The 22,703-nt window shown below is 41.8% G+C and overlaps 1 protein-coding gene across 1 annotated transcript in view; it reads right to left on the bottom strand.

Annotated features, from left to right (window-relative positions):
* The window catches only part of LOC144499675 (neuronal PAS domain-containing protein 2-like), a 103,568-nt gene that overhangs the window by 60,639 nt on the left and 20,226 nt on the right, over positions 1-22,703 (bottom strand). Inside the window, 2 exon segments of the mRNA XM_078221943.1 lie at positions 2,503-2,651; positions 6,428-6,481. Coding sequence (XP_078078069.1) covers positions 2,503-2,651; positions 6,428-6,481 — 203 coding nt within the window.

Here is a 22,703-nt window from a genome sequence, read left to right as displayed (position 1 = left end):
AGGCCGGTGAGCTTGACGTCCGTGGTGGGGAAGTTGTGGGAGAAGATTCTTAGAGATAGGATGTATGCGCATTAGAAAGGAATAAACTCATTAACGATAGTCAGCATGGTTTTGTGAGAGGGAGGTCATGCCTCACTAACCTGGTGGAGTTTTTTGAAGAAGTGACCAGAATGGTTGACGAGGGAAGGGCCGTGGATGGCATCTATATGGACTTTAGTAAAGCGTTTGACAAAGTCCCTCATGGTAGGCTGGTGAAAAAGGTTGGATCTCATGGGATAAAGGGGGAGGTGGCTAGATGGGTGGAGAACTGGCTTGGTCACAGAAGACAGAGGGTGATAGTGGAAGGGTCTTTTTCCGGCTGGAGGCCTGTGACTAGTGGTGTTCCGCAGGGCTCTGTATTGGGACCTCTGCTGTTTGTGATTTATATAAACGATCTGGAAGAAGGTGTAACTGGGGTGATCAGTAAGTAGGTGATCCTATAGCTTCAAAATTGGCAGGACTTGCAGATAGTGAGGAGCATTGTCAGAAGCTACAGAAGGATATAGATAGGCTGGAAATTTGGGCAAAGAAATGGCAGATGGAGTTCAATCCTGATAAATGCAAAGTGATGCATTTTGGTAGAAATAATGTAGGGAGGAGCTATACGATAAATGGCAGAACCATAAAGGGTGTAGATACGCAGAGGGACCTGGGTGTGCAAGTACACAGATCCTTGAAGGTGACGTCACAGGTGGAGAAGGTGGTGAAGAAGGCATATGCATGCTTGCCTTTATAGGACGGGGCATAAAGTATAAAAGTTGGGGTCTGATGTTGCAAATGTATAGAACGTTGGTTCGACCGCATTTGGAATACTGCGTCCAGTTCTGGTCGCCACACTACCAGAAGGACGTGGCGGCTTTGGAGAGAGTACAGAGGAGGTTTACCAGGATGTTGCCTGGTATGGAGGGGCTTAGTTATGAGGAGAGATTGGGTAAACTGGGGTTGTTCTCCCTGGAAAGATGGAGGATGAGGGGAGATTTAATAGAGCTGTATAAAATTATGAAAGGCATAGATTGGGTGAACGGTGGGAAGCTTTTCCCCAGGTCATTGGTGACGTTCACAAGGGGTCATAGATTCAAGGTGAAGGGGGGGAGGTTTAACACAGATATCAGAAGGACATATTTTACACAGAGGGTGGTGGGGGCCTGGAATGCGCTGCCAGGCAAGGTGGTGGAGGCGGACACACTGGGAACGTTTAAGATTTATCTAGACAGCCATATGAACGGAGTGGGAATGGAGGGATACAAAAGAATGGTCTAGTTTGGACCAGGGAGCGGCATGGGCTTGGAGGGCCGAAGGGCCTGTTCCAGTGCTGTATTGTTCTTTGTTCTCTTTGTTCTTTGGTAGTCAGTTTCTTAATTAAAAACATTCAAAACCTTTAAAATGTACCTATTAATAAGGTTGCACAGTGGTTAGCACTACTGCCTCACAGCGCCGGGGACCCGGGTTCAATTCCGGCTTGGGTCACTGTCTGTGTGGAGTTTGCACAATCTCCCCGTGTCTGCATGGGTTTCCTCCGGGTGCTCTGGTTTCCTCCCACAGTCCAAAAGACATGCTGGTTAAGTGCATTGGCCATGCTAAATTCTCCCTCAGTGCACCCAAACAGGCACTGGAGTGTGGTGACTTGGGGATTTTCACAGTAACTTCATTGCAGTGTTAATGTAAGCCTACTTGTGACACTAATAAATAAACTTAAAACTTTAATGTCCCTTGTGCCTTCAACCCAGCAGAAATTCCCAATGGTGATTCATTCATCTTAAGGTGTTTTGAGATCAGCCCAGAAAATTGCAGAAACTCAATTTGTGCAGAGCGCAAGTTGCGCTTAGAAATTCTGCAATTTTCTGTGCTGGCTTTGCCAGCATCAGGGGAATTGCACCAAAAAAAAAGCAACAGTTGAACAGAAACTCCAGCACAATATTTTCCTTTCCTTCAATTGCATTTTAAAATTATATTTTTTCCTTTTGGTTTAGGCTTTCCTCATTAGGCTTCACGATGCCCAGTCTCAAAGAACCTGCTGCACAGTCTTTACAAATGGTTTTTCATTGACAATACACAGCAATCACAGGATTGAAAGTAGATATTCAATCCCTGTTGGGTTTCACTTTGTTCAGAAGTTTCATCTTTTTGGGCTGACCACAACGGTTGGCGTGAGAAATTGTAGCTATGAACTTTCATCCTATAGCTTCAAAATCCTTGTACCAATAAATTACCGCAGCATGCTAAGTCCAAACAAGATATAATCGACAGCATTATGCTGATTTCTTCCTTTCTAGATGATGATGAAAGCTAGCTTTGGCTGCACAAGCTCGTGTATTGTTGAGATCAGTTAATTCAGTTCAGAACAGGAATCAAAATTCCATCACTTCTAGGCTGCATAATTGTGTATCTTGCACATGCTGCTTTAACCCAATTAACAAAGAAAAGATGGGAGGAGGGGGTGACCTAACATCAGTTTTATCTTACCATTGTGTTTTTGTAAAAAGTCAATTGTCTTCTGCAACACGGTAGACTTATCCAGCTTCCGGATACTGCCTGGAAGCATGACACTGAGTTCTTTGATGAGGACATTGAACTGATCACGTCTCTTTTTCTCAGACTTGTTACGTGAAGCCCTAAATTAAAATATAACAAAATACAATCTGACTTCAACCAGAACACAGGACAAATGAAGAAAAAGGTAAATATGTAAAGAGCTTCTGCTTTCAGAAGTACTTTAAAATGTTGGTGTCACCCTTGACTGAAGGATATCTTCCAGTGTATGATAGAATGTCAATTAAATTGCTTACAATAGTTTTCAGGGTTCAGCTTGAACCCTGAACAAAGGAACTGTCAATTCTTCAGCCTCGTGTACCATCAGTACAATGATCATGCATTGCTTCCTCCATAGAGAATGACATATTTTGTGTGCTAACTGTGGCAAAATCAGAAATGTGCTCCTTACAAAGGAGGTGAACACCTGATCTGTAGTAGCATGGCTATTTAAGAGGGAGGCGGGGGCGGGATGTTTCCCGATGGCCACATGATCGGGCCGGATCCTATGGATTGTCATGGTGGCAATCTGAAGCAATTGGAAGGAGGATGCATACCATGCACGGGTCAAGGAAGGTCTCATAGTTGGAGCCAAAGACCAAGTCACTTTGTAATTCAGTCTGACCTTGTTGTATATATTATTTTTATTGTTGGCAATAAAGCATTTGTTGATTCAAGCCACATCAAGTCACCCTTGATCTATTACACCATCCATTTTGGAAACAGATTCCCAAAATGCACTAATTTAATAACGACTAGTCATGCCGCATGTAGGTGTGTTTGTCCTGTAAACAACAGCCCACATATACTGTGTTCAAGATTGATCAATTTTCAGCTTGAATTCTAAAACAAAGAGTTAGGCCCCTTATTGACATACTTGAATGTATCTGATGCCTATTTTATGTGGCCTTCAGGGATGCCTGAACAGCATCAAGATTGAAATAGCCTTGTGTTTCCAATGTTGTTTGAGTGCAAGAAGCTGCCCCTCTAAATGAGCTGTGTAAACATGCCTAAAGAACTGTGGTCCTCTTTTGTTTGTTCTGGTGTATTACTGAAATTACACCATCAATGTAACAATCTTATTGGAATACTTAAGTAATTTTTCAACTAACAAGCAATACTGTATTAGCGTAGATGGCATGCTGAGCCTGCTAAAATGACACTTCAGTACAAAAAATATATATAGACAATATTCTACAGTGGTAATACCTAGTTATGGGAATATCATTACTTTCTCCCATTAATGTCAAAGATCTTAGATATAAATTTATATAAAATTTGCTATTCAAAGGTGATCAAACTATTTCAGGTAAATTTACTTTTTGCACGCTGCCATCGGAAAGCTGTGCTCACAGCAGTTTGGGCTGGAGGGACAATGCTCCAGTGATGTAGCCCTATCTTTGACCTGCATTCTTCCACTGAGTGCAGGTACCCACTGACTGAGTGCAAACACCAAATTTACTTTCCAACATTTGTTTCCAAAGGAAAATATGAATGATTCTGAACATTTATAGAGGCTTTACCTACATTCCTGACACACCGCACATTTGTACAATGTTGCATGTGTGGCTGAGAAATCGGTAAACTTGCAAAGCCTAACATTCAAAGTGTCCTGTACATACTTATGAACTGCTCAGCTCCTGGTTCTGAACAGTGCGACCTAATGGTAAATGGGCAAGCAGCTACTTATGACAAAACTATTTTTTGTTATTGGACAGCATAACAGAGAGAAGACGGTGGCACAATGGTTAGCACTGGTGCCTCACAGCATCAGGAACCCGGGTTCGATTCCCAGCCTGGGTCACTGTCTGTGTGGAGTTTGCACATTCTCCCCGTGTCTGCGTGGGTTTCCTTCGAGTGTTCTGGTTTCCTCCCACATTCCAAATATGTACGGATAGGTGGATTGGCCATGCTAAATTGCCCCTTAGTGTCAGGAGGACATGGAGTTATGGTGATAGGGTCGGGATGGGATTGTGGTCAGTGCAGACTTGATGATTTCAATTAGGGCAAATGTCTCACTAATTTCACTCAGGTGGTTGTGTGTTGTGATATATGTATGTTGGGGGTTTGGGGACCATACTGTCCCTTTAAGAGTGTGGGTCATGTGACCCCTGAGGGAGCTGGCTCCTCCCAATGTGGGATCCCGTTTAGCAATCTAGGCTCTGACTATGGGACAATGTACACCTATAATAGAGTTCCCCAATGTTTAAGTTACGAGGCCTACTTTGTGGTTCTTCTTGCACCTTACTTTGCTAAATGTATCTATAACATGTGTAAGATAAGGTTTTGAAGCTTCTACTCTGCAAACTGGCAAGTTAGTGACTTCTCTTCAGGTAAACTTTGACAAATTTTGTTCACTAATCAGGGGACACAAGTGCCTTTGCCTACAAGGAATAGCATTGACATGGAGGAAGTTCCATTTACTGGAAAAGTGAACGTTAAGCTTCACTTCTGGCATTCATTTGTGCGTTCTCAGTGCAAAGGTGCAGCTGCGTTCCTGACATAACCATGGAAGTGTAGCTTAAGAACATGCATTATATTGTGATGTTGTCCTTTTCAAGATATTGTAAACTTCCCTGCATTTTAGAAAGAGATAAGACGCTCAGCAGAACTTAGATTGTCTTAGTAACTTATCAAGCACAGTTGCAATATTTTATCACTGGACAGATATGTACTTTGCAAAATACTTTTATTTGCCAGCAATAACAAGTTGCCGAAGACTTCAGTTTATTGTCTATCTTCATGAGCTGCTTTCCCTATAGAGCATCATCAAATGAAGAAGTTGAAATGATGTACACTGAAGGCAGCTTCTTACCTGAAGAGAATGTGATATTCTTATATAGTAGAAGTAGGTGAGGAACAAAGAATCATAGAAACATTTGACTCATTGTGCCTGCACTTGTGCATGCTTCACATCTGAGCCATTTACTTAAATCAGATTTTCTTGATCTTTCACTACTGTATAATAGCACAAAATCAATCATCTCTTTCAAGAAATTTGTCTTTCAAGGCTTGGAGCTTTCAATGTTGAAGATAGCAGGCCAGGTTATATACCAGCCCTGGTTAGCTTATAGCACTCTTGTTCTTGGGTCAGAATATTGTGGGTTCAAGTCCTACTACAGAGACTTGAACATAACAATCTAGGATGGCGCACAGACTGCCCTGTCGGAGATGTCGGCCAAAATTCTCTGGTCTTTCATGCCTGGCTACTGCTTGAAGCGAGAACGGAGAATTTGACGCTCAGCAGAGGGTCTGAATAATCCCAGCTGTGGGCAAGCTCGGGAGAATTCCAGCCATCATCTTTCAGATGATGGTTAAACCAGAACTCTCTCGAGATAGATGTAAAAAATTCTATCCCTTGGCAGTATTCTGACAGAGCATGGAACTTAACCCTAATGTCCTCATCAATATTTATCTCTCAATAAACATCAACAAAATAGCTTATCTGGTCTTTATGACATAACCGTTTATGGGATGATTGCTGTGTTTCCTATGTTACAACAGTGAAGACGCATCAAAAGTTCTTCAGCAGCTGTAAAGTGTGTTGGAACATCCTGAAGCCATGAAAGGAACTAAGTAAATATAAGTCGTTAATTTCTTTTACTATTTATTACTAAATAATATTCTTGTTTGGAAAGGCTGCAATAATTAATAAATGGTCATGATCCTTTCCTGATAATTCTCTCACTTAGTCACCTATTCAAATAGATTTTCTAAAATAACTTCACTTGACCAGGAAAAACAGGAGAAAAGAAAAACGTTCACACAAAACACGCCACAATTCAAATCTGAAGCAAAACAGTTTGGAATGCAATGTTTATTTTCACTACATTCTTTTCAAGGCCATGCAAATTCTCACCTCTTTGCCTTGTCCTTGTCATCTTCATCCATTAGTTCTTCTACAAAATGGTGTCTATAAAATGAAAATAATCTTTAATATAGTTTTCCATCAATGCAAAATCACATCACCAAATTTCTACTCAAACTATTTATTTTAACACTGTTACCACTTGAGTTCATTAACTGCTTTCCAAAACTGTTGGCTCCAATGATTCTGCCAACACATTGACCAAAACAAGAACTTGGTCATCTCCTACCTATAGTTTTTTTTATCGTTCGCACACGCTCACCAATAATGTAAAGTTTAGTCTAGAAAGTAATTTATCAAATATTTTGTGTGCTGATTGTTCTTTGCTCATGTTAAACAATGAAAAAAGGGGTGCTATCTTGGATAGCTACCAAAAATGAATGCAGGGATTGCAATGTGGAATGATCTCAGGCCTGCAATGCAGGTAAGCGTGGCAGCTTTATACAGTCTGCTCATCTGAATTATATCAAAGTCTAGTCAGCGATAGCCACCTCTGATTGTCTGGAGGAGAGCAAAATGTGAATGGCTAGCATCACTTAAAGTTAACTTGCATTGCTTAAAGGAGTAGGGAGAGGGATGCATGGTCCATGAACAGGTGCTGGCAGAAGTGTCAGAAGTGAATCTGACCTGGAAAACCTCAGACTGAGCAAGCTCCAAGCTATACTGGTGGAGGAGATGGAGAGAAGATGTCCTATATCCTCAGGGGCTAGGAGGCCCTCCAAACAGATGGTCAAAAGGCAGGAGGAACTCAGAATCATGGAGCTTGATGCCACAAATTAAACATCAAGGACCTGGATCAATGAGCTAAGAAGTTCAATAGCCTCACACGAGTGGTCAAGGTCAGTTAGTGCGTCTTCAAATACTATAACCTACCTATTGCACTATTAGCATTCGGGACTGCTCAATTCACCAGACTCTCATGCCTCGCTTACTAACTGTCTCTATCAGCCAGAGAGTTATTTGCTTTACCTCATCCTCTGACAATTACTACTGCTTCAAGCCTCACATCTATATCCCAACAGCACACTGTTGCTAAACACACTACACTCATTAACCCATTTTCCTCCCTCTTACTGGAAAAGATGGAAACAATTGGAAGCAGCTACGGCCAGAGCAAAGGGAAAGGATAACACCGATGCCAGTTTGCTGGCTGGAAGGTGAGCTTGCACTGGAGTTCTGCAGCAGTAGAAAACCTGTCAGAAAGGCTGTGTTCAATGTCAGGAATCAGGAGGAGTCTAGGATCAACTTGGCACAGGTCCTTGTGCAAATTTGGAGCCCATCCTCTCCAGTATGAAAGCGGTGACCAAATTAATTTGCACGCTCATGGATCCAATCTCAATGCAGCGTCTGATGGCCAATGACACGGATTCCATTGTAGCACAAACATGACTTATTTTTGCATTGTGGACAAATGGATGCTGTGATGTGGTCAGTGACAGAGAAAAGGTAAGGGATGTGGGACTGTTAAATTTATTTATTAGTGTCACAAATAAGCTTAAATTTACACTGCAATGAAGTTACTATGAAAATCCCCCAGTCACCACACTCAGTCGCCTGTTCGGGTCATTGAGGGAGAATTTAGCATAGCCAATGCACCTAAGCAGCACGTCTTTCGGATTGTAGGATGAAACCGGAGCACCTGGAGGAAACCCATGCAGACACAGGGAGAACATGCAAACACCGCACAGACAGTGACCCAAGCCGGGACTGTTGGTGAATAGGGAATTAAGGTTGTGGTTACTGCTATCACATTCAAATGAATTCTTCATGGGCAGGAAAGGGGCCATCTCAGCTGCCTCCTACTTCTTCTCCTCTTCCTCCAGAGCTGGTGAGATCATATCTGACTATTGTGTATAGTATTGGTCTCCCTATCTAAGGAAGGATATATTTTTCATAGAGGGAGTGCAACAGAGGTTCACCAGATTAATCCCTAGGATGGTGGGATTGTTGTCTGTGGAGAAATTGAGGAAACTGAACCCCCTGTATTCTCCCGAGTTTAGTAGAACGAGAGGTGATCTCATTGAACCTCAGGAAATTCTCACGGGGCGTGACAGGGTAGATATGGATGAGATGTTTTCCTTGGCTGGTGAATCTAAAACCAAGGGATTCAAACCCAGAATAAGGGGCATGCCTTTAAAGACTGAAATGAGGAGGGATTTCTTCACTTAGAGGGTGGTGAAGTTTTGGAATTCTCTACTCCAAAGAGCTATGAAAGCTCAATCATTGAACATGTTCAAGATAGAAATCGATAGATTTCTGGTTACCAAAAATAACAAGAGATATGGGGATAGTGCAGGAAAGTGGTGCAGGGTTAGGTGATCAGCCGTGATCTAACTGAATGATGAAATAAGCTTGATGATTGAATGGCCTACTCCTGTTCGTATGTTTCCTAAGTCATTGATGTTCACTTTAAACAGCACTATGTGGATCCTTCCTGCTGCCTAAAGCAGGTTCAGCTGTGTCATGTTCAGAACGGGCATTAGCTGGAACATTGATCTCCAAAATGGTGCTGCTGGCATTAAATCAGCATTGCACCCAGATTGAGATCATGGTCTATCAGCTCTATGTACTTCGACTGCTTGTTTTTTGCACTTGTACACAATAATGTTCTCAACAATATAATGTTCAGTGATTCGTCCCAAAAGTGAACGTGTACACAGCGTGCACCATTTTGGACCTCCAAGGGCACTCGTAGAGCTCCAAAAACAGTCACCAATGAGCCCAATTCCTGGCCCTTAGTATTTGTTAGTCTAATTCTCTTTGAACACATTATTTTCATTTTAAAGTTTACGGGGAGATCAAATGAGTTGGTTTTACCATTGTAGGTAAGTTAAAGATTAGAAACAATGATATTTACTGCACTGGTTTGATATCCTGTGTTTCTCAAAACGCCCAGATTACAAGTGGATGGAATGCACAGTTCTCTCAGCGAGCTCATATTTGGCAGCCTTGGCAGGACAGCAGAAGGATTATTCCACTTTCAAACCAAAATGGATAGATATTTTGGAATTTTATTCAAGTATCTTTGGACTAGAGCATAAATTATACAAATTAAACAAACTTTTCTTAGCATCATAAATAGAATCCATTAGGTGTGAATTGTTTGCGGTCTGTGAAAGGAGTAGATTCATGTACTGATAGCTTTTCACTGTGTACATTCTCAGGATCAAAAATCAGCAATAACCTTGCAGACTGTCATTAAATTGCAAATATTGCAACCGTACATCACTCCTGGCACCACAATTTACAGTGGATCTTCCTCCACTCCTCACCCCTAGATTAGATTTGGCAATTGGCCAGTTGAGTTGACAGGTTTCGGTAATTAGTACTTATTGGGTGAGTACCTGGCAGGACTACCTGCCTTGCTTGCTGCAAATCAGGGGAAGGAGATGTGTGCTGCCGGAACTCGTAAGGCTGCAGAAATGCAAAATTCAGTTGTTTTGTTGCTGTGTGTCCCGACACTGCATTCTTACTGCACTGAAGAATATTTGCAAACGTACTTCTTCAAGTTTGGAAGAAGTTGTTGTCCTTTTATAGATCCTCCAATCTAATGGGGCAAGTGCATAGTGGGGCAAGGGCAACTTCAGCTTGATTGTACTCAGCAGAATTTCTGGAAAATGATGCAGAGGATATTATCATAGAATCCCTACAGTGCAGATGGAGGCTATTTGGCCCATCGAGTCTGCACCGACTCTCTGACACAGCATCCCACCCAGACCCTATCCCGTAACCCCACATATTTACCCCATTAATTGCCCCACCTATGCCCCTTAGTGCCCCAAGGTGTGATGTAGCATGGCCAATCAACTTCACCTGCACATCTTTGGACTGTGGGAGGATACCATAGATCTGGAGGAAACCCACGCAGACATGGGTAGAACGTGCAAACTCCACACAGACAGTCACTCAAGGCCGGAATTGAACCCGGGTCCCTGGCTCTGTGAGGCAGCAGTGCTAACCACTCTGCCACCCTGGTGTTACTCTGGCATCTAATGAATGATATTTCAATGATCTTGCTCTGTCGGGTGGTGAATCTGTAGCTCCACCTAGTTAACTCTAAGAAATATATACCAAATGCAAACAAGGTGCAGCTCTCATGATAAGGACAACCACTAACAAATATGCAAGCGATATGCAGAGGAAAATCATCTACTTTGCAACTATATTCTTGGAACCAACAGAAAATTTAAAACCTACCAAATTATATAACAAAAATGCAAAGTAAATGATTTGGCACCTTAGAAAAATGAACATTAGTGACTGGATATTTTTCTTAATTTGGAATAAGTGAGTATAATAAAGGAGAATAAAGGCTTCAGGATTAGCAAACAACCATTTCCAAAACTTCGCTACCTAATACTCATTAAAACAAAAATGCCTCTTTCATGTTTGGTTTCATCGCTTAATAGAAAGAAGTTACAAAACACTGAATAATGAGCAGAAAATTAAGCATGAAAATGTTTAACAGAAAAAAAACAGAATTTCCAACAACCAAGGTCAAAGATTTCAAAGTATATCTTATCAAGATTTCCTTGCAAGAACTCAGTTTGCATTCAGCACAGGTAGTATAAATGTCCAAGACCCTGAATCATCGACAAGCCCTTGCACACTGCACATCATTTATCAGAAAAATATGGGGCAGGATTCTCCGGCTGTTCATGCCAATGGGTTTCTCTGGTCCAACTGCAGTGTACGGAGATTTGGTTGAGTAACTAACGGTGAATGGCCGGAGAATTCCAGCCAATGTGTTTTGCCCATGACTTTCCCTCCATTAATGTCAATGGAGACAAAATCAAATGAAAAAGACCCACAATTTTTCAATTACCTACTGCACTTGGGCCTGAAAAAGTTCAGAATTGCAAGGATTTCCAGAACTGTATACGCTTGAACAAAAAGCTTCTAACATTAACCTAGCGTTCTATGTTGAAAAATGTAGGTTGCATCAATGTATATTTAAGCTGCTTCATCAATGACCATCCTAAGGTCAGAAGCAGGGATGTTCGCTGATGATTGCACAATGTTCCGCATCATTCGTGACTCCTCATACTGAAGCAGCCCGTGTCCGAATGCAATAAGGCCTGGACAATATCCATCGCCCCTGGATATTTAATGCCATTACCATCGCTGAATCCCCCACTATCAACATTCTGAGGGTTACCATTTACCAGAAACTTAACTGGATGAGCCATATAAATATTACGGCCACAGAGCAGGTCAGAGGTTAGGAATCCTACAGTGAGTGACTCACCTTCAGGTTCCGCAAAGCCTGTCTACCATTGACAAGGCACAAGTCAAGAGTGTAATGGAATACTCTCCACTTGCCTGAATGAGTGCAGCTCCAATAACATGCAAGGACATCCAGGACAAAGCCACTTGGTGCCAAACTTCACTTCCTCTACCACCAATTCACAGTGGCAGCAGTGTGTACCTTCTACAAGAAGAACTGCAGAAACTCACCAAGGCTCCTTAGACAGCACCTTCTAAACCCATGTCTACTACCATCTAGATTAAAGGACAAGGGCAGCAGATGCATGGGAGCACCATCTGAAGTTCTCCAAGTCACTCACCGTCCTGACTTGGAAATATATTGTTGTTCCTTCATTGTCGCTTGATCCAAATCCTGGAACTTGCTCCCTAATAGCATTGTGGGTATACCTACACCACAGGTTACAGCTGTTCAAGAAGGCAGCTCACCACCACCTTCTCAAGGGCAATTAGGGAAGGACAATAAATGCTGGCCGAGTCAAGGATGCCCACATCCTGCAAATGAATTTTTTAAAAATCTGAAACAACTGTAATCTAAGACGAAAGTAGCTGTAAATGGAACATTTAAGCAGTGAGATTGGCCTGGATTTTAGTCAGCATTAGCCATCATTATTCCGCTGAAACTGACAGTAACTTCAGAAGTCCACGATGCACATGCCGCATCGAATAATGCTGAAATCCTGAGGTTGCTGTCAGTCATTCTATGGCTGAAATTTTCCGCTGCTACCATCAGCACGATCTTCCGATCCAGCCAACAGCGACAATCCCCCCCCCCCCCCCCTCCCCGCCGCCGCAGGTTTCCCAGTGGCAAAGGGCATGAACAGCGGAAAAACATCGTTGTTGCGCTGGGACCAGGAGATCCTGCTGCTGGCCAATGGCAGACCACCTCCATCACCACAAAACACGCTGTTGGGGTGGCAGAAAATCCCACCCTATGGCCGGAACGTTCCAACCATTCACGCTGGCGGGATCTTACGGTCCCACCTGTCATGGGTTTCACGGCGGAGAGGGGTGCATTGTGCATTCAATGGGAAATCCAGTTGACAATGACAGGATCAGAAAATCCCACCGCCAGCTAGTGGCAAGCCACATCCTGCCACCGCGAAACACAGAGTGTTGTGTGGTAAATCCCACCCATGTTTCTCCCGAAGGTGTGCTGTTAAGACACAGCCTTCCCACCCACTACATTCAATGGAAATCAATTTAATTGATCCTTTGGAATTTGACCTTCCATTCTGATGCTGTTCACTTCACTGTTGAATGAGGTGTAACTGGGCTTTTGATGGTATAATCACTTCATAATTACTGCTCAACACCCTGAATGGCCCTAAAAAACTAATTTTATGTTTGTAGAATATTAAAATTGCCCATAATGATAAATAAATCCATATATTTGTTTTTCTTCTTTTAAAATTTGATTATATTAATTTCTATCTTAATCCAATCATCATAATTTATTTCACTATCTGAAAATTAAAATGAAAAGGAATTGATGTTAAGTGCTTTTAATTTCTTGGTTTGCTGTGTGAAACTACTTCAATGCAATTGGTTCCTTATCTCCTTGCTGGTGTCACTGCTGCTGCAGACCAAGACATCCCCTTGTGTTGGCGGCACATTTAAACTGTTGTCAGGAAATGGGAAAACCACAACAAAAAGATTGCAATCTTTGTGGGCAGTGTTCATTAATGTCAGTGGCAAGCACCTTCATTTCTCCATTGACCACACCATTCAGGCCATTAAGTTTTTTTAGCCCTGGTGAGGGTGGTTACAGTTTCTGCATTATAAAAACAGAGCACTATTACATTTAGTTTGATCCATTGATTTATGGGGCTAGATTTAACTCTCTCCCCCCTCCCCCCGGTGGGTTTGAAGACAAGGGGAGCAAGTTAAATCCAACATCCAGCCTGCCCAGTGCCTACACCTCTGTCCCCACCTCTGTCCCACCTTTTCCATTGGCCAATTAAAGCCTTAAAGTGGGCAATGCCTACTGTAGGACCACAATTCACCGCTGCCAGGATTAAACCGGCAGCAGAGGAGGCTCACACACTGTGGCCAGCCCAGCAACTTGCCCTGGGCAGGCTGGTGGTGGGAGAGGGGTGGGGACTACATTAACTGGACCCCTGGGCCATCTCCAAGATGTTACTTCCTCAGCTTTTTCACAGCCCCGCCCACCCCCATGGCCTCTCAGGTATTGGCCCCCACTAGTGGGGCTGAATGGCTAGGGGGCAGCTGTTCTTACTTCCAACTTTTTAGCCAGGGGCTTTGGGGGCTGGGATTTGCCTCCTGTAATTCAGCCCACAGCACTGGACTGTTGAAGTTTTCGAGCTGGTGAATTCCAATGGACATTCATTAGACATACTTTGAGGGCTATTTTTTCACTGCTTGCAGACCCTGATTGGTGATTAAAATGGTTACTTATTTTAAGACTTTGGCAGATTACCAGTCTCTATTCTCAATATAAACAAGTGGTCTGCTATCATGTCAATAAGGATTTGACTTTGCAACAAGAGAGGGACATCTTAAAGGCATACTGCCACCACTCGAAAATATTTCGGAAACAAAAGAAAGATGTGCAATGTCACAATTTGTGCCACAAGGCACCTTTTTTATTGCATCTACATCACTGATTGCCAAAGTGTAATCTAAACAAATTACAGATTTTGTGTTTCTTTTCACTCCTGTGACAAAGGTGCTGTTCTCTTAAAAGTGGGTATGTTGTTCTCAAGGAGATACTTGCCAGCACAATCAATCCCTGAATAGCCAGTAGAAAGAGAATATACATCATGATTGACAGTGTTGCTACTGCACATTGAACTCCATATTAGCACACTGTAGCAGTGTAGTTTTACCCCTCAATGTTTCTGTCTATAATAACTTCTTTTTCAGGTGTGTGAAGTCAATCACACATGGCATTGCACTCAGGTGTATCGTATTTGGAAGTCATCACAACTATCCATATTATAATTTGCAGCAACTAAAGGAAACTCATGTATTAGCATCTTATATTTGTCGTTATTGTGTGCAATTGAGGCAAGCTGAGAGAAGTCACAGCAAGCTTACCTGTATTTTGGACAACTGATATTTTATCATTTTTTGTGGCACTACATTTGAGTTTCATTTTCAAAGGTTTTCTTTGAGGCTTTTACTTATTTATGTTCGTTAGAGGGATGAACAAAACTAGATTTACCACAAACCAAACTTCCCTTGCAGTCAGCCTGAACAACAGACAAAAGAAAATCATCTCACACTTACGACTAAAACTAGGGTAAACTGCAGCCAACTTCTTACAAAAACATTAAACAAATATAAATACATAGATTCATGCAGAAAGCTAAATGGTGCTTTATATGATCCATAACTATAATGTACTGACACTTTCATTTCCTCTCTGCTGAGCGAAACAACAACAACACAAAATTAAGAGATTGGATTCCTTTGGCTCTCATCCTGATCATAATCCATTTTGCAAATTTTCTTTTGCAAGGTGTTAATTTTCAATAAACTGTACATGGATGGTCAGTAGCCACAACCATGACCAAAGGCATTCCTCAACCAACAGTGAAAAGGAAATTAAGATGGCACAATGGCTTTTCTGCTAAGTCTTGGTCTACTGCAAGTTTTCGGTAGTTTTGCTAAGCTAAAATTATGCTGTTCATCTCTGGGACCTATAATTTAAACGAACTCCAAGCTGAATGAAAGCTGGAATAATGTTTATTTTCTCTGAGGCTTAAATGAAAGAAGTTAGGGTAGTTTCATTCTGTGGTAGAATAGCATATCACCTCCCAAGGCCTCTTTGTTTCTATGGAAGCTGAGATTCAGGTAGAGCCCAAAATAGAGCAACCACTCTTATGCATAGAGTTTCAAAGCACAAGACTGCCCATAATTTAACACAGAGCAAAAATCAAAAAGATGCATATGTGACTTCTGCGAGTTTTACAAATTTGTGACTTGTATTTGGACATTTTGTTTGGTTATGGTGATGCTGGTCACTCCCATAAATGACTTAAGCAGCTTGTGATTAGGGGTGTGCCCATACCGCTCAGCAACAATAATAGCTTTGGAGAAATGATGTGGAAATGTGTGTCTTTTACACAGGTCCTCATGTACTTTGCTCCATTTTCTCGCAAGGTATATAGAGAAGATGTAGCTAGGGACCAATCATTAAACAACTTTAGTTCCCTGAGCATGGGAACATACAGAGCGATAGTTCTAATTCAAGTTGTGTAACTCAATCAGCACTATTTGTCTTTACATAATAATACAAAATAAAAACACAGCGCTTCCCACATCAGTGCGTTCCTTCACTTGACTTAAACAAAATAACTGTTAATTACTTTCCTGCATTCTGACTTTAAATATGGTGCAAACCTGAGCTTGCAGCATTTAGCTTAAGAACAATCTTAACAGTAAGTCAGCTTTGACAAAGGGTCATCTGGACTTGAAACGTCAGCTCTTTTCGCTGCTTACAGATGCTACCAGACCTGCTGAGATTTTCCAGCATTTTCTCTTTTGGTTTCGGATTCCAGCATCCGCAGTAAGTTGCTTTTATCCTAACAGTAAGTGTTTTTGTTCCTGTTCCTTATCTCCCTGGGATACAACCCAAGGCTATGTTCAGGACCAAACAACCCCTGTTGAATGCCCTGGAACAGGAATCTCTCAACAGAATTAAGTGCTATCTGTTATTGGGACGGGCTAATTAATTGTTTATAGTCTTTGAGCAAAGAGAAACTTTAATGGCTGGCTTATTTCCATTTAAAATAATTAATTGTATTGGTGCTGGTTCAATATGAAAAGTTTGAATACTTTGCTTTTAAAATGCAACATTTAAATATAAATCTCTTTTAATAAATCCTTCTGGTAAAAAAATGATCAAGAAAAAACTACCCAATGACAATGGGAAAAGGAAATGTTACACATTTGCAGTAGGATACATTTTGTTCAGCTGAGAACATTAATTGTTTGGGTGGCATAGATAGAAATTCACTCTGCAGCGAACTTGGCTCTGATATCAATTTTCTTAACACCAGGTTGAAGTCCAACAGGTTTATTTGGTAGCAAATGCCATTAGCTTTCGGAGCGCTGCTCCTTCGTCAGATGGAGTGGAAATCTGCTCTCAAACAGGGCACAGAGACACAAAACCAAGCTACAGAATACTGATTAAAATGCTAATCTCTACAGCCAACCAGGTCTTAAAGACACAGACAATGTGAGTGGAGGGAGCAATAAGCATAGGTTAAAGAGATGTGTATTGTCTCCAGACAGGACAGCCAGTGAGATTCTGCAAGTCCAGGAGGCAAGCTGTGCACAGCTTGTGTGCCCTGTTTGAGAGCAGATTTCAACTCCATCTGACGAAGGAGCGGCGCTCCGAAAGCTAATGGCATTTGCTACCAAATAAACCTGTTGGACTTCAACCTGGTGTTGTTAAAACTCTTACTGTGTTTACCCCAGTCCAACGCCGGCATCTCCACATCAATTTTCTTGCCACGCTCACCTGTTTGCTGGAAAGTGGGTTTCAAGTGTGCCCAAACTGGACACAAAATCAGTGCAGCAGCCATGCTTGCCTGTTTATTATGGCAAGAGGGCCAACTCATTTTCAGGCCCAGGTTTCATGAGTACGCCACCAGTGAACTGCTGGCACCAAGCCGCTCTGTTGATTCTGGGAGCATAGTAAATTGGTTGGCTTCCCTTCTAAGCAACCCATTTGTACCTGTACCTGAACTACAAAGAGCTTGTTCTTCTCGCTGCACATCTGTGGGTTAATAGATTAATGGCTTAAAAGGAAAATAATACAAAATGACACAAATTCAGTTAAAGGAGATACTAAATGTCTTATTTGCCATTACATAGATCTTTATAATGGAACTCCAAATGCCAGTAAGTCCCCTGCCAATATTTTCTCTTTACCCTTTATTTTATTAGTCTCTAATTATGCTTTCTTAGTGTAATTATGCAGGAAATGATTAGAGTACTATACTAATCATGGTGTTGCCATTTTCTGTAATGTGTTGAACAGCAGTAGATTTTCCCTAATTTTATTTATTTGGCCTTTGCATTTATCTAATTACGCTCCCAGTTATTTTACACTCAAACCATATTCACAACACATCTTGTAGATGTAACCTGGCTGTGAAGGAAAGTTGTGTTTCTCCAAAGCAGACCTATGCTACATTTCTCCTTGGCTACATGTGATCCATTAGGATGAATATTCACTCTGCATGTTTCAAGATGATTTCAGTGGACATAATTCGCAGACAAATGTCCAGGAGAAGGTGGAGGAAAACAAGAAGCACTTCTCTTGAGACTGATGTCATCGCCTTCTACAGCTGGTGAGGACATGATCTTTGAGGTACAGCTTTTAACATTACAATGCTGTCTGAGATGGGAGATTGTTGGAGTCATTGAAGGATGCGCTTGGCAGCTTTCAACAACTGGTGGGAAGTGTGGATGGTTCCACAAGCCACATTATGGAGAATTCATTCAAGTATCAATGGCATGCAGGGAGTTTTGGAATAATTGCACTTCCAGAGCCATCATCAGCATAGCCCATAATAGCATCTCTCTGGAATTTTCACACTGCTACTGTAGCCCTGCAGGCATTGGGCTACAATGCATACTCAATGGTCCTCTTTGGAAAAGTTGCCTCTTAACGTTTTACAATCCCAGTAATGATTGATAACTTCTAAAAGAGTTCTGAATTTTCCAACAACGGACAAGAAAAAAAACATGCAACATGATTTCAGTTTGAGGTTTTTACTGTAACAAATTGGAGTCAACATTGACAAAATATTATCTAATAGGCAACTACTACACTAAACTACAGAAAATACACTTCCCCATTAACTAATTAACATAGCCAAAAACCCAATGTTTATATGTTCTCTAAGATTCTCAGCAAGGTATGCAGCCTTGGAGTCAAAGTCCTAAATTTGTCCTGGTGATCCAATAGGCTATCCTCTCCCCGTTCCACCAAGGCAAGTTCCATGAAAATCCATTCACTGAAGCTCCTGAATACAAATAAATTGACTTCAAGTAGCAGGGCACCCTCTGGTTCCGGTTCTTTAAATCTATACAAGTTCCATCTCTTCAAACAGGAAATCCATTCTCAGCAACATTCTTTTTGTGATTAACACGCAAACCTGCTTGGCATCGTGGCAAGTGGCTGTTTTTGGTCTTCCTTTCTAAGACTCCCTGTCTGACTGAGAATGAGAGTCTGTGTCCAACAAGACCAGCTACCCCTCTTTTGTCTAAAGGTGTAAAGATTGGCACTAGAGTTTCTATGGGTTTTGACCTTGCTTATTATTTAAAGTTTATTTATTATTAGTGTCACAGGTAGGTTTACGTTAACACTGCAATGAAGTTACTGTGAAAATCCTCTTGTCACCACACTCCGGTCCACTGAGGGAGAATTTAGCAGGCCAATGCACCTAATCAGCATTTCTTTTGGATTGTGGGAGGAAACCGGAGCAGCCGGAGGAAACCATGCAGACACGGGGAGAACGTGCAGACTCCACGCAGTCACCCAAGCTGGGAATCGAACCTGGGTCTCTGGCGCTGTGAGGCAGCAGTGCTATCCACTGTGCTGCTGTGCCCTCTGTCCCCATGATAACCAAATTATAGGAAGATGAAGATATAGTGTATAATGTGAGATTAGATGTGCATGGAGAAGGGTAACCTCTTTATCTTCATGTACTGTCTGTTGTCCTTGAGGCTCTGCAATCTAAAAGGCCATGCTCAGAGGTCATGCACACTCCTATCTGCCTTGCGATGATGCATGCAACATTAAATGCAGCCTCCATTTTCATCATATTGTCCTCTCTGTTGGATAACCTGCCCTCTAGCCCTTTCCCTTGTCACTGTTCCCTCTCCCCCCAACTAGTCAAACCTTTAACCCATAGCACATTAGAATCCACCCACCCAGAACAGCCAGAAAATCCTGCCCTATGTCTTTGAATGTCGTTTCATGGCTTCAGAGGGTGTTACACTAAAATTGAGTCTTCCTGCTGGTCTGGTATGTAAAACGTTGCTCAAGATAGCCCCCTGAAATTGATGTGCTGAAGCCTGACACAGAGCTTGCAGAGGTGTGAGTGCAGCACAATACAAGGTAGACAAACTTACCTCAAAGTCATGAGTGAAGTGCAGTTCGCCAGGTGCATGTCGCTTATACCTGATCATGAAGCACGTCAATCTAATTAGACTCCAATGCGGCCTTTTGATCCAGAGTCAGAGTATGGTTCCGGCAATTTGCCTTAATAATGAACATTCACAATATTCTAATATATTCAAATAGCCTTCCCAACATAACTTAGTGGGAAATGGGACCTACCATTGAAGGCTGGAGAAGATGACCGTAACTTGTCTTCTCGCCAATGGGCAACTGACTGTTAGGCTCCAGCGATATTTTCCCCTCCTGCCCACCATTACATCTGGCTCGGATGAGAGCAGAAAGTCCCGGCACATGTTTGGGTTCCCTCAATTTTCTGCAATGATTCTATGAAACCTAAGCCAAAGTCCTCTGCCATTCTTTAGCATAGCCCAATCCTGTGCAAATAAGCACCTCATGCAAATTTCCTCTACCTGCGGATGTAGACTTAAGCTGCAACATTTAGGAACAGGAGGAACCAAAGTCACAATTTTTGGAGTTTAAAAGAATATTTTGAGTTCTTAAAAGGAATTCTTACTAAGACCTGCACAGTATGGTGGCACAGTGGTTAACACTGCTGCCTCACAGCACCAGGCACCCCGGTTCAATTCCGGCCACAGGTCACTGTCTGTGTGGAGCTTGCATATTCTCCCTGTGTCTGCGTAGGTTTCCTCCGGGTGCTCCACTTTCCTCCCACAATCCAAAGGATGATGCGGGTTAGGTTGATTGGCCATGCTAAATTGACCTTGGTGTCAGGGGGAATAGCAGGAGAAATATGTGGGGTTACGGGAATAGGGCCTGGATGGGATTGTAGTCAGTGCAGACTTGATGGGCCGAATGGCCTGCTTCTGCACGATAGTAATTCTATGATTTCTATGAATATTTTATATGGCCAGAATTTTCCAGTCCGACTGCGGCAGATTTTTCTGCGATGGAGATGGTTCACCATTGGCTGCTTTTCCTGTCTTGCCAGAGTCAATGGCAAGTTGCTCACCCATCCTGCTATCAGGAACCCTTGTGATGGGGGTCGACTCCGGCAGGACCGGAAGATCCCACCTGAAGGAACAGCACGAAAATCCTGCCCTATATCCTTGAATGTTATTTCATGACTTCAAAGGGTGTTACACAATAATTGAGGTGCTTCCACCATTGCATTTTCTTAAATTTGCTGTGGTTGATGTGCAAATATCAGGCTGTTCCTTCAGCATTTCAATCCTTGTAGAGAAAGAACTAAAGGAGGAATGTAGGATACATTTTGTGCTTTCCTCGGAACAAAATTGTTTACGCTGACTTCCATTAATTTGGTGGATGTGTGTTTCAGCGTAGGTCAATGAGATTGGGAGGAAATTTTACAAAAATAACAGTCAGCTGAATTAGCATTCATTTTGACATATAGTTGTGCGTATCGCAGATTTACGACAATCCAGAAAATTCCAGACCTAATTCACTCAGGGTAATCAGGAGAGCTTCTTCATAAAATTCTAATTGATATCATAAGGGGAATGTACAATAAGCATACAAAAACATTGATTATCCAGGCACCAATATGAGAATAGAGCTTCTCTTTTCCTTTAGTACTGTAGAATTATAGAATACCACTTCTAGTATTATTTTTTTACAAACTCGCTGTTGGATCTAATGCACAATTACAAAGAAACACAATTGAAAAATGCTAAAAGCAGCATGGATAGATTAGGTTGCTATGGTTACTAGAATACTTATCTTCTAGTGCTGTATTTGGTATTTCCATTGAAAATAAAATCCATATCCAAATAATATTTTACTGATTAGATCATCAAATTTTGAACAACGACTGTCTTATTAAAGCAAACATCTTTCACAGACCAGCAGACTGCGACAACATTCATCAGTCAAGATTGTTATCTGAACATTTCCAAAACCACTTGGTGTTCCCATCCCCCTCTGGTAGTTCTAAACACGATTATCCTGCTGCTGGCAAATATGAAAAGTAGGTCAGTTTAAAAAGTGTGTGTTACAGGATGACAATGCGATTTAACGCTCTGTTTACAATGTTTATCATTAGCAGGAAACTTGCAGTGATATGCAATTATTTTTGAATATTGCTGTAAAGAGAAACCAAATTTTGCTTCTCATCTTGCACTCATCAGGACAAATATAAGAATGCCAAATTTCAAATGATCACAATTTATACTACAGGAGGAAAGGGTGGCTTATTGGTTGGCGGGTTGACTGATTGGCCAGGTGTTGCCATGGAGAAAGTAACAGGGAATAATAGGCGCCCCAAGCTCCTGGGTATTCCAAACTAGGTTCAAGGCTTGAACATAGTTCTTTTGTTTGCATAGAATGGGTTTCTGCGTACAAATGTCTGTCGTTCCACACTCACTAGAATGGAACTAGCAGCGTTGTGTTAGCTGGGTGTAGGCTTGCAACCCATCCCTTTATCCAGACTAATGCATCTCAGAATCTGGTCTCACCCAACATTCATAAATCCCACCCGATCAAATTTGGCCCTGGGTCAGAATGGGAAAATCCAACACCCAAATGTCAAATGTTCAGTTAAGAATATAAACTTGCCTGAATCTCTGGAAGTACTGTTTTTTTTCTAGCTCTCTTGCTGTGCAAAATGTCTGAAAGAAAGAGATCCAGGACTAATGCTCTGCCACTGATAATGCTTTGAAGTTCTACAGTTCATTTGGCCATGACATCCTTGACTGAAAGTTCTAGTACACTTTTGTGAAATTTGCCCAGATTTTAACATTTTAGACAAAGTTTTCCACACAGATTTGTAAGCATGGGGTCATTTCTGGGTGCCTTGTGTTCAATAATAATTCTCTGTTGTGCCTTCACCTTATTTGTTTTCTCTTACTTTTCTGCAGTCAA

Source organism: Mustelus asterias, chromosome 10 (assembly GCF_964213995.1).
Source record: "Mustelus asterias chromosome 10, sMusAst1.hap1.1, whole genome shotgun sequence".
In the NCBI taxonomy this organism is placed as follows: domain Eukaryota; kingdom Metazoa; phylum Chordata; class Chondrichthyes; order Carcharhiniformes; family Triakidae; genus Mustelus; species Mustelus asterias.
This window is presented reverse-complemented; position numbering and strand designations above follow the sequence as displayed.